The sequence below is a fragment of the Nerophis lumbriciformis genome, linkage group LG06 (genome assembly GCF_033978685.3).
Source record: "Nerophis lumbriciformis linkage group LG06, RoL_Nlum_v2.1, whole genome shotgun sequence".
In the NCBI taxonomy this organism is placed as follows: domain Eukaryota; kingdom Metazoa; phylum Chordata; class Actinopteri; order Syngnathiformes; family Syngnathidae; genus Nerophis; species Nerophis lumbriciformis.
The window spans coordinates 56393447-56405950 of record NC_084553.2 but is presented as its reverse complement, the minus strand read 5'-3'; the positions used below and the strand labels follow the sequence as shown (position 1 = coordinate 56405950).

Here is a 12504-nt window from a genome sequence, read left to right as displayed (position 1 = left end):
GATGGGTCAAATGCAGAGAATAATTTCGCCACATCTAGTGTGTTTGTGACAATCATTGGTACTTTAACTTTAATGAACCGCAGCTCACCCGGCACTCGTGCATCCCCAGATCATGATGCTACCACTATCATGCTTGACTGGAGGCGAAACCCAGTTTCCTCACCAAAATCCCAGAGAAATGTCTTTATTTTATTTTATTTTAATTAATTTTTTTAAGTTGGCCAAATCTAGTATTGTCCTTATGGGGAAGACCATGCATGATATGCTGCATGCTGTTATGAATCCTCTTTAAACTAAGGAAGAAAAAAAGACCCTACTCTACTACCATATGTCAAAGTACATGTCAGGATTCATGTTTAATGAATCGATGAACCGCAACTCACTCGGTGCGGGCAGCACTCGTGCAGCCCTAGACCACGGCACTGCCTGATTGTAAGAAAGACACATTTATCTTGCTACTCACTTGTGTTGCCAGCTATTTTTTACAATAAAAGCCTGATGGTAAATCTGTACAGCAATGCAAGCTGTACACTGTCAGGTTCAAAGACTGATGACATATATTAAACAAGACAAGAAGCAAGGAATTAAACAGAGACAGAATTCAATTTAGCTCAATTGAGGAGAAACTCGTAGACACTGTACCCTTGTACAGTGTCGTCCCACGCTCTGACGAAAGATTGTACGCCTCCTCTTTTATTTGGACTTTCCCTGAATATATGGCAACAGTTGTTTCTAAGGGAGGGGGGGTCGTAAACAGCCAACGCCTTTGGTTACAAAACAGTTCAAAGAAAAGGTGCCTGGAGGGGAGTCAGGCCCTGCTTCCTCTCCGCTTTGTAGGTCTCGGGTCAAGATAAAATCTTCCTGTGGATTACAATAGAAGAAAGAAACCGACGCCTTCATGTCGCTTCCCATCGTACACAGTGGAGTTTTACAAGCCTTCTGCTTGGTAGGATCAAAGACTTTAGTTAGCTTTTGTGCTCTCGCAGGGCGAGCTGAACTCAATGTAACACAACGTTTTGTGATAACTTAGATACAATTATTCTGACATACACGGACTACTCTGAACTATTGTGTATCTCTAGTACTATTGGAATAAAAATATGCAATATATTGAAATGTGAGCAGTGTATTCAATTTTGTGAGACACTATATATTTCAGGTATTTGAAAAAAATATTTATCATTAATAATTAAAATAATTAACGTTTTTGAGTACTTTATCTGTAATACTGTTATATTGCTTAATATTACACACTTGCATGTGATGATGCTAACACGTGTCCGCCGTGTTTTATTTTGGTAGCTGCTGTCCAACGCGGTGGTCTTCCTGTGCGGCAGTGTCGTGGGGGCCTTCCACAAGGTCCTCATGGAGAAAACCCTCAGGCAGACGTTCCAGGACACGCTAAGATGTCTGAGCATGCGCATGAAGCTGGAAATCGAGAAGCGGCAACAGGTGAGCGTGCTTCCATCGCCTCGCCTCAGTCGCTTTGTGTGTCGCTACAGCTCCTTTTAACGCCAAGCCGTTTTGGCTGAGTTGAGTGAATATCGGTGACATTTCCGAGAGGGACAAGCGGTAGGAAATGGATGGATGGACGAAAAAGAGACACAAAAGTGTTGTTTGTGACAAAAAAATATATCATTTTGAAATTCCAATTGTTGTAGCACATTTATTCTAACATGAGCTCATATTGTACCGCTCATGTTAAATTTATACATTTGTCCACCAGATGGCAGTACGTTTTCCCATTCAAAGCATGAAGCAATATTTCTGCATTTTGCTAAAAAAAAAAAAAAAAAAAAAGGGGTTTTGATATTGTAGTTAGTTTTTAAAATGAATAAAACAAACAGTGACTTGATGTAAGGATATTGGGCTTTAATGGGTTAAACCTCCCAACATACAGTACAATTAATATTTAAAATGTCTCTTTCAGACCAAAATACTTTTTAGATTTTTACTAGATTTTGGCAAAATGTTGACCAAAGCACCACTGTTAAATTTTAGGTAAACCAACAAGGAAGTGTTCAAAATATAGAAAAAAAACATTTATTTTTGGCTAAATAAATATTTTAATAAATCACTAATTTATGAATTAATGAATGCATCCATCCATCTTCTTCCGCTTATCCGAGGTCGGGTCGCGGGGGCAGCAGCCTAAGCAGGGAAGCCCAGACTTCCCTCTCCCCAGCCACTTCGTCCAGCTCTTCCTGTGGGACCCCGAGGCGTTCCCAGGCCAGCCGGGAGACATAGTCTTCCCAACGTGTCCTGGGTCTTCCCCGCGGCCTCCTACCGGTCGGACGTGCCCTAAACACCTCCCTAGGGAGGCGTTCGGGTGGCATCCTGACCAGATGCCCGAACCACCTCATCTGGCTCCTCTCCATGTGGAGGAGCAGCGGCTTTACTTTGAGCTCCTCCCGGATGGCAGAGCTTCTCACCCTATCTCTAAGGGAGAGCCCCGCCACCCGGCGGAGGAAACTCATTTCGGCCGCTTGTACCCGTGATCTTGTCCTTTCGGTCATAACCCAAAGCTCATGACCATAGGTGAGGATGGGAACGTAGATCGACCGGTAAATTGAGAGCTTTGCCTTCCGGCTCAGCTCCTTCTTCACCACAACGGATCGATACAGCGTCCGCATTACTGAAGACGCCGCACCGATCCGCCTGTCGATCTCACGATCCACTCTTCCCTCACTCGTGAACAAGACTCCGAGGTACTTGAACTCCTCCACTTGGGGCAAGATCTCCTCCCCAACCCGGAGATGGCACTCCACCCTTTTCCGGGCGAGAACCATGGACTCGGACTTGGAGGTGCTGATTCTCATCCCAGTCGCTTCACACTCGGCTGCGAACCGATCCAGTGAGAACTGAAGATCCTGGCCAGATGAAGCCATCAGGACCACATCATCTGCAAAAAGCAGAGACCTAATCCTGCAGCCACCAAACCAGATCCCCTCAACGCCTTGACTGCGCCTAGAAATTCTGTCCATAAAAGTTATGAACAGAATCGGTGACAAAGGGCAGCCTTGGATGAATGCAATTAAAATTAAAGAAATCCCAAATGATTATTTAAATCATGAAATAATTAATACAAGCATAACATAAATAATTCGTAAAATAATTCATTTAAATCCTAAAATAATGAAATCAATTAATTCAATGATTAAATAATTATATTTACTTTTGCATTAAATGCATGAATGACACATTTTATAACAGTTGTGTATTTAATTCCAATTATTATTAATTAATGGCACATTAAAGTAATTGTTTAAAGATGTATTTATTTAATTTTGTCCCATTTGGCCCTCCATATCAAACAAGTTTATGAAATAAATTAATAAATCATTGAATAAATAAATGAGTAAACAAGTCGGTGTTATTTTACATTAAATAAATGAATCAGTAATTATTTAAAATTATATTGATTTATTTAATTTTGTCCCATTTGGTCCTCCATAACACGCACATTTAAGAAATAAATGAATAAATCATTGAATAAATAAATGAATAAACAAGTCAGTGTTATTTGACATTAAATAAATGAATTGGTAATTATTTAAAGATATATTGATTTATGTAATTTTGACCCATTTGACTCCCCATAGCAGACGGCATTATGGTTTGGAGTATTTTCCACGAAAGCTGTCTCACAAAAAGACTTATTTTTTAATGCACGAATGTTTAAAGGGGAACCGAACTATTTTGGGGATTTTGTCTATCATTCACAATCCTTATGTGAGATGTTTTTTTTTTAATGCATTCCAACTTGTAAATAAATGTTAGTAAGAAGCGGCTAACATTGCAGGTAATGTGGATTCACTATGTTCTGCCTATAAGTGTTCTAAAAAACCTCCAAGGTTTTACATACATGTTGTAATGTAGTAACAGACACATTCATAATAACATAGAATATTTACCTATTTTGCTCATTTTAAGCATATTGCGGCGTATTCATTTCACAGACGCATCACAACCTTCGCTGTTTACTTTAGCAACAACTAGTAGTAATCATAGCAGACTTCATTAGAGCCAACAACGTCGATATTAAGACAAATGATGATCAGGGACTTTGTTTTTGAGCCTGAATATACAGAAGATGATCTACAAGTTTTAGAAGCTGAGTGATACGCAGATCCAGCTAGTAGCAGTATTGCTAAGTGCCAAACAAGAAATGTAAACTAGGAACATGATAGAACAATCACTTACTGTACAATGTCAGCTCTCACTGGGACTGATGGGATGTTTATATATTCCTGTTTAGATAACAAATTAGTCATAATCCTCACGCAGGTAAAAAAAAATAAAAAAGTCTTTTTGTGTCTTTCTCACCGTCTCCGGGTATACGTTGGATGTCAAAGTTGACCAACTTTTTAGTTTATGGCCACGACCTTCTACTACCCAGGTGGAATGCATGATTTATAATCTAGAATTAACTTTCACCAAGTCAGAGGCAACGCAGCAGCTCACCGGCTCAATATTTCAATATAGCAGCATAAGCTAGTTCGCGCTCTGTGATCCCGGCACCGCTAAAAGTAGTTCCTCAGTGTTAGCGCTTATAATAACAATACTGCTAATCAGGGGCGCTGAAAAGGCGGGGTAAAGGAGACGGATTCTAGGGGCCCATGATAGAGGGGGGCCCAGAGAGGCCCCTAATGATGATGAAATTATAATACAGAAAAAATAATGACACTGTGTTGGGGGCCCTATAAAGATTATTTTCATGGGGCCCAAAATCCCTAGCGGCGCCCCTGCTGCTAATACTTGGTTTATATTCAGGTCACGAGGTGTACATGGAGTATTGTTGGCGGCTTTTAATGTTTTTTTAGAGGGCTTTATGGGCGGAATAGATTCCTTGCATTGTTAGCCACCTCGTACTCGCCGTTTTTTACGACTTAGAATGCATAAAAAAAGAAAAAGTGTGTTCTTGCCTTACATAGGGGATTGTGAATGATAGGCAAACAAAAAAGTGCGCTTCCCCTTTAAGTCATTAAGCATCTTTTTACGTTTTTCCTGCTTTGTGTTTTCATTCATCTGACGCAGTTGAAAGCAAATGCTGTACATGCAGAGATTGTTTGTCTTTTCTTCTGTCTATGGCCCACCTCTCATCGACCTTCAACACCACTGCTTTTTTCCCTATTGTCAACGCACAAATCCTGCACTTATTATGTATTCCCTCCCTTGCATCTCTGCAGACTTTTTTTTTTACGTTTCCTTTGAACGCTAACTACTACCACTCGCATGGCATTTAATAATGCTGTGTTTGCTGACAGGTGTGTGTGTGTGTGTGTGTGTGTGTGTGTCATCTTGCAAATTAAGCTACACACTTCGTTTGTCTTAATTTAGGATTTATGAGGCAGAGTCAATGTAGACACACAACAAGGAAGCTATTAGCATGAAAGGGGTTTAAAGGCGTACTGAAATGCGATTTTCTTATTTAAACGGGGATAGCAGGTCCATTCTATGTGTCATACTTGATCATTTCGCGATATTGCCATATTTTTGCTGAAAGGATTTAGTAGAGAACATCGACGATAAAGTTCGCAACTTTTGGTCGCTGATAAAAAAAAGCCTTGCCTGTACCGGAAGTAGCGGACGATATGCGTGTGACGTCACAGGTTGTGGAGCTCCTCACATCTGCACATTGTTTACAATCATGGCCACCAGCAGCGAGAGCGATTCGGACCGATTACCGTAATTTGAGCGAGGATGAAAGATTTGTGGATGAGGAAAGTGAGAGTGAAGGACTAGAGGGCAGTGGGAGCGATTCAGATAAGGAAGATGCTGTGAGAAGCGGGTGGGACCTGATATTCAGCTGGGAATGACTAAAACAGTAAATAAACACAAGACATATACAGGTAAAAGCCAGTAAATTAGAATATTTTGAAAAACTTGATTTATTTCAGTAATTGCATTCAAAAGGTGTAACTTGTACATTATATTTATTCATTGCACACAGACTGATGCATTCAAATGTTTATTTCATTTAATTTTGATGATTTGAAGTGGCAACAAATGAAAATCCAAAATTCCGTGTGTCACAAAATTAGAATATTACTTAAGGCTAATACAAAAAAGGGATTTTTAGAAATGTTGGCCAACTGAAAAGTATGAAAATGAAAAATATGAGCATGTCCAATACTCAATACTTGGTTGGAGCTCCTTTTGCCTCAATTACTGCGTTAATGCGGCGTGGCATGGAGTCGATGAGTTTCTGGCACTGCTCAGGTGTTATGAGAGCCCAGGTTGCTCTGATAGTGGCCTTCAACTCTTCTGCGTTTTTGGGTCTGGCATTCTGCATCTTCCTTTTCACAATACCCCACAGATTTTCTATGGGGCTAAGGTCAGGGGAGTTGGCGGGCCAATTTAGAACAGAAATACCATGGCCCGTAAACCAGGCACGGGTAGATTTTGCGCTGTGTGCAGGCGCCAAGTCCTGTTGGAACTTGAAATCTCCATCTCCATAGAGCAGGTCAGCAGCAGGAAGCATGAAGTGCTCTAAAACTTGCTGGTAGACGGCTGCGTTGACCCTGGATCTCAGGAAACAGAGTGGACCGACACCAGCAGATGACATGGCACCCCAAACCATCACTGATGGTGGAAACTTTACACTAGACTTCAGGCAACGTGGATCCTGTGCCTCTCCTGTCTTCCTCCAGACTCTGGGACCTCGATTTCCAAAGGAAATGCAAAATTTGCATGGTTGGGTGATGGTTTGGGGTGCCATGTCATCTGCTGGTGTCGGTCCACTCTGTTTCCTGAGATCCAGGGTCAACGCAGCCGTCTACCAGCAAGTTTTAGAGCACTTCATGCTTCCTGCTGCTGACCTGCTCTATGGAGATGGAGATTTCAAGTTCCAACAGGACTTGGCGCCTGCACACAGCGCAAAATCTACCCGTGCCTGGTTTACGGGCCATGGTATTTCTGTTCTAAATTGGCCCGCCAACTCCCCTGACCTTAGCCCCATAGAAAATCTGTGGGGTATTGTGAAAAGGAAGATGCAGAATGCCAGACCCAAAAACGCAGAAGAGTTGAAGGCCACTATCAGAGCAACCTGGGCTCTCATAACACCTGAGCAGTGCCAGAAACTCATCGACTCCATGCCACGCCGCATTAACGCAGTAATTGAGGCAAAAGGAGCTCCAACCAAGTATTGAGTATTGTACATGCTCATATTTTTCATTTTCATACTTTTCAGTTGGCCAACATTTCTAAAAATCCCTTTTTTGTATTAGCCTTAAGTAATATTCTAATTTTGTGACACACGGAATTTTGGATTTTCATTTGTTGCCACTTCAAATCATCAAAATTAAATGAAATAAACATTTGAATGCATCAGTCTGTGTGCAATGAATAAATATAATGTACAAGTTACACCTTTTGAATGCAATTACTGAAATAAATCAAGTTTTTCAAAATATTCTAATTTACTGGCTTTTACCTGTATACTCTATTAGCCACAACACAACCAGGCTTATATTTAATATGCCACAAATTAATCCCGCATAACAAACACCTCCCCCCTCCCGTCCATATAACCCGCCAATACAAGTCAAACACCTGCACAACACACTCAATCCCACAGCCCAAAGTACCGTTCACCTCCCCAAAGTTCATACAGCACATATATTTCCCCAAAGTCCCCAAAGTTACGTACGTGACATGCACATAGCGGCACACACATACGGGCAAGCGATCAAATGTTTGGAAGCCGCAGCTGCATGCGTACTCACGGTACCACGTCTGCGCATCCAACTCAAAGTCCTCCTGGTAAGAGTCTCTGTTTTCCCAGTTCTCCACAGGCCAATGGTAAAGCTTGACTGTCATCTTCCGGGAATGTAAACAATGAAACACCGGCTGTGTTTGTGTTGCTGCAACCGCCCGCAATACACCGCTTCCCACTTACAGCTTTCTTCTTTGCTGTCTCCATTGTTTATTGAACAAATTGCAAAAGATTCACCAACACAGATGTCCAGAAAACTGTGGAATTTTGCCATGAAAACAGACGACTTAATAGCTGGCCACCATGCTGTCCCAAAATGTCCTCTACAGTCCGTGACGTCACGTGCCGGCGTCATCATACCGAGACGTTTTCAGCAGGATATTTCGCGCAAAATTTAAAATTGCACTTTAGTAAGCTAACCCGGCCGTATTGGCATGTGTTGCAATGTTAAGATTTCATCATTGATATATAAACTATCAGACTGCGTGGTCGGTAGTAGTGGGTTTCAGTAGGCCTTTAAGGTTCAAATGTCATTTATGGCTTTGTGGATTCAGCTGATTGGCAACACTAAATTGGCCCTAGTGTGTGAATGTGAGTGTGAATGTTGTCTGTCTATCTGTGTAGGCCCTGTGATGAGGTGGCGACTTGTCCAGGGTGTACCTCGCCTTCCGCCCCATTATTTTTATTGTAGTTCTTTTGTAGTTTGTTTTATTTATTTATTTATTATTTTTATTTGCATTCTTTATTTATATATATATATATATATATATATATATATATATATATATATATATATATATATATATATATATATATATACTGTGTGCATATATATATATATATATATATATATATATATATATATATATGTCTTAATAAGGTTATCCAAAAAATAGTGCTCGATACCGTAGTAGAGCGCAATATATGTATGTGTGGGGAAAAAAATCACAAGACTATTTCATCTCTACAGGCCTGTTTCATGAGGGGGGGTACCCTCAATCGTCAGGAGATTTTAATGGGAGCATTCTCATACCATGGTTTATATAGGGCACAGAGTGGGTGGGTACAGGCTGGCCTAGGGGCGTGGTGATTGGTTCATGTGTTACCTAGGAGGTGTTTCCGTCTATGGCGGCATGTTGTTACAATTTCGCTGCGCTTGTTGAGGGATGACAGGTCTGGATGGTAGATAATAAACAGTTTCTCTTTCAAGCATAGGTTGCATCTTTTATTACCACTATTGTAAGGTGTGCTGGATGCAAGAATTTGCCATGTTATTGAATATTCAACATTATTGTCTTTGAGGTCCCAAATGTGTTTGCTGAGTTCTGTGGTATTTCGCAGGTTTTTGTTCCTGAAAGAAGCCTTGTGGTTGTTCCATCTGGTTTTGAATTCACCCTCGGTTAATCCTACATATGTGTCGGATGTGTTAATGTCCTTGCGTATTACCTTAGATTGGTAGACAACTGATGTTTGTAAGCATCCCCCGTTGAGGGGGCAATCAGGTTTCTTTCGACAGTTACATGCTTTGTTGGTTTTGGAGTCGTTCTGACTGGGGGTCGACGGCTCATTTGCAATTGTTTTGTTGTGGTTTGAGATGATTTGTCGTATATTGTTCATGCAGCTGTAGCTCAATTTAATATTGTTCTTGTTGAATACTTTTCTTAGGTTGTTGTCTTTGGGAAAGTGTTTGTCAATCAGATTGAGGAATTTGTGTCCAATGTTCGTTGAGACGTTTTTGCTGTATGGGGGGTTGTACCAGATGATGCCGTTTCGTTTTCTGTTCTTTTTTGGCTGGTTTCCTGGCGTGGGTTCATAGGTGAGGGTGAAATTGTATCCGCTTTCATCAAGGGCTTTTTGGTACGGGGGGGTTGCTTGGTCAAATTCAGCTTTGCTAGATGACAGCATCGATAGCCTTTTATTGATTCCGGTAGGTATTCTTTTCGTGGTGGTGGGTGGATGGTTGCTGTCATGGTGCACGTATTGGAGTGTTGTGTTGGGTTTCGTGAATGGCTGGTAGCTGTTATTTCTCAGGTTGAAAGTGACGTCAAGAAAGTTGACGGTTTGCTTGTTGGCTTCAATCGTGATCCGTAGGCCGTTCTCTTTGAAAATTTGGCATATGCGCTTCTTGGTATTCTCGCTGCTCCTTGGCGAGGCGCGACACACTGCCAGTCCGTCATCACGGTAAATACCAAGGTTCAGATTGAGGCTAGCGAGCTGGGAGAGGAGGAAACTCCCAACGAGTTCACACGTTTCTGCTCCGTCAAAACTTCCCATAGTGACGTCAAATGTTGCATTGTTCTTTTTTTGCCATGGTGTACTGTTGTGGATGATGGTAACACATGAACCAATCACCACGCCCCTAGGCCAGCCTGTACCCACCCACTCTGTGCCCTATATAAACCATGGTATGCGAATGCTCCCATTAAAATCTCCTGACGATTGAGGGTACCCCCCCTCATGAAACAGGCCTGTAGAGATGAAATAGTCTTGTGATTTTTTTTCCCCCACACATACATATATATATATATAGATATATATATATATATATATATATATATATATATATATATATATATATATATATACTGTGTGCATATATATATATATATATATATATATATATATATATATATATATATATATATGTGTGTGTGTGTATACACACATATATGTATATATGTATGTGTGTATATATTTATTTATGACTTTGTATATATACTGTGTGTGTTTTTTAAATTTTTTATCAGGACAACAATCAGTGGTAGGCTAGGCAAATTTATTGAAAGAAGGACAATTTTTAAACAGTGCAATTCAAAGTGCTTAACATAAAATTACAAGAAGGCAAAAATGAAAATAATAATAATTCAAATGAAAAATCTTAAACATTTATAATAAATGGAAGGTTGTTATGTGGGGGCTTGCAGGAGAACTTGCTGCAGTCGGTGCTGCCCGTCTACATCTCCATGAAGATGAAGCTGACCATCATGGAGCGCCTGCAAGACTGCAAGGACAAGGAGGAGCAACAGCGGCTGGTCAAGGACAACAACTTCCACAGCCTTTACGTCAAGAGGCATGAAAACGTCAGGTATGACCACAACTAAATCAGCAATTCTCTCTCTAACTCTGCACTTAATAATGGATGCCTATGCCGCAACTTTAACAATTAGCCACACTAAGCTGAAGTGCTAACATTTCACTCCTATTTTGACCGCTGGAAAACCAACAAAATGATCAAACGTGCAGCATCCACATCTGGAGCTTTGTTTGAAGACGTGTAGCAAAGCCTGGTTGTATTCATTGTCATGTTTTGGGTTACTGTGGTACAGCAAAAGGTGAACCCTGATACTCTGCCATGTTTTTAATGTTATATTTTCTTAATTCATATTTGTATTTGTATTTGTTATGTTTTAATTGTATTAGTAATTTTTAGGCTACTGGGTTAGAGGAAATGATGATCTGTGATAGTCTTCCCTTTCCTAATGTTATGTATATTTTAAGTTTTTGTGTTTTTCTTCTTCAATTTTTGATTGTATTAATTATTTTTTAGGTTATTGCGTAAGAGAAAAAGGGGGACTCTGATATGCTTTCATTTGATAAAATCATTAAAAAAATAAATTTTGCAAGTTGTGATTTTATTGTCAGTAATTAGCTTACGGCATTTCAGTAAAAGGTAAACTGACATTTCAATTTTTTTAATTGTCTTTAATTTTTTTTATTTTATTATTAGTAATGTATTCGGTTACTGCATTAAAGCTTGAGGTGAACTATGACACTCATCTATTTTTTTTTAACAGTATTTTTGTTGACATTTTTAATTCATGTTTTTTTTTTGCTTTTTCAAGTTTTGATTGTATTATTAATTTCTTTGGTTACTGTGTCAGAGCAAATTAGGAATTTATGATGGTCTTCCATTTTTTTTACAAGTTATCTAAATTAAAAAAATGTTTAATTAATTTTAGTCTTACACTTACACAAACTTTATTGATCCACACAGTAGCTCAGTTACAAAGGATGGAAAGGGTAAGGATGGAAAGGATAATAATAGTAGACTAAAAATGTAGCATAGTAGCAATATAAAATAACATATCATGTAATATTTAGTTTTTAGTATATTTTAGTTTTTCTTTTTAAATTTTTTTTATTGTATTAATGTTGTTTAAGTTACTGCGTTGTTACAGCAGAAGGTGAACTATGATATGCTTTCATTTTGTTGGTTTTTATATTTAGCTTTTCTTTTTAATTTTTGATTACCTAAAAAATGTTTTGGTAATTGCTTTACAGTGGAAGAGAAATTATGCTAATCTTATATATTTAAAGATTTGTATTTGAAAATTTTTATTAGTTCATATTTTTTTATTTGATTTTGTCATTGGTAATTTCTTAGGTCACTGCGTTACAGCAGAATGTGACTCATGATACTCTTAAAAAAAATTTAAATTAATTTTATTTTGACATTTTTGTTGGTTTTATATTTTTTGTTTTTTGTTTTTAATTTTTTTATTTAAGTAACTTTTTTTGTAAACATTTTTTAATTATCTGTATTTTAACATTTTTGTGAGTTCTTTTTTTTTTTTAATTGTTCTTAATAATTTCTTAGGTTACTGCATTACAGCAGAAGGTGAATTATGATACTGTTTAATTATTTTTATTTTTAAGCTTGAGGTTTTCCATCAAGCATGGAGTGATAGTTTAATATCGTATAAACGCATGCTTACCTTAGCTAAAGCTAAATATTACTCAAATCTCATCCGCCTCAACAAAAACGACCCTAAATTTTTGTTTAGTAC

The 12504-nt window shown here is 38.9% G+C and overlaps 1 protein-coding gene across 2 annotated transcripts in view; it reads left to right on the top strand.

Moving 5' to 3' along the window:
- Positions 1–12504, top strand: part of adcy7 (adenylate cyclase 7) — a 207127-nt gene that overhangs the window by 91568 nt on the left and 103055 nt on the right. For both annotated transcript variants that reach the window (XM_061964558.2, XM_061964557.2), the window contains exons 5-6: positions 1303–1452; positions 10642–10802. In XM_061964558.2, the coding sequence (XP_061820542.1) occupies positions 1303–1452; positions 10642–10802 (311 nt within the window). The remainder of the gene's footprint in view (positions 1–1302; positions 1453–10641; positions 10803–12504) is intronic.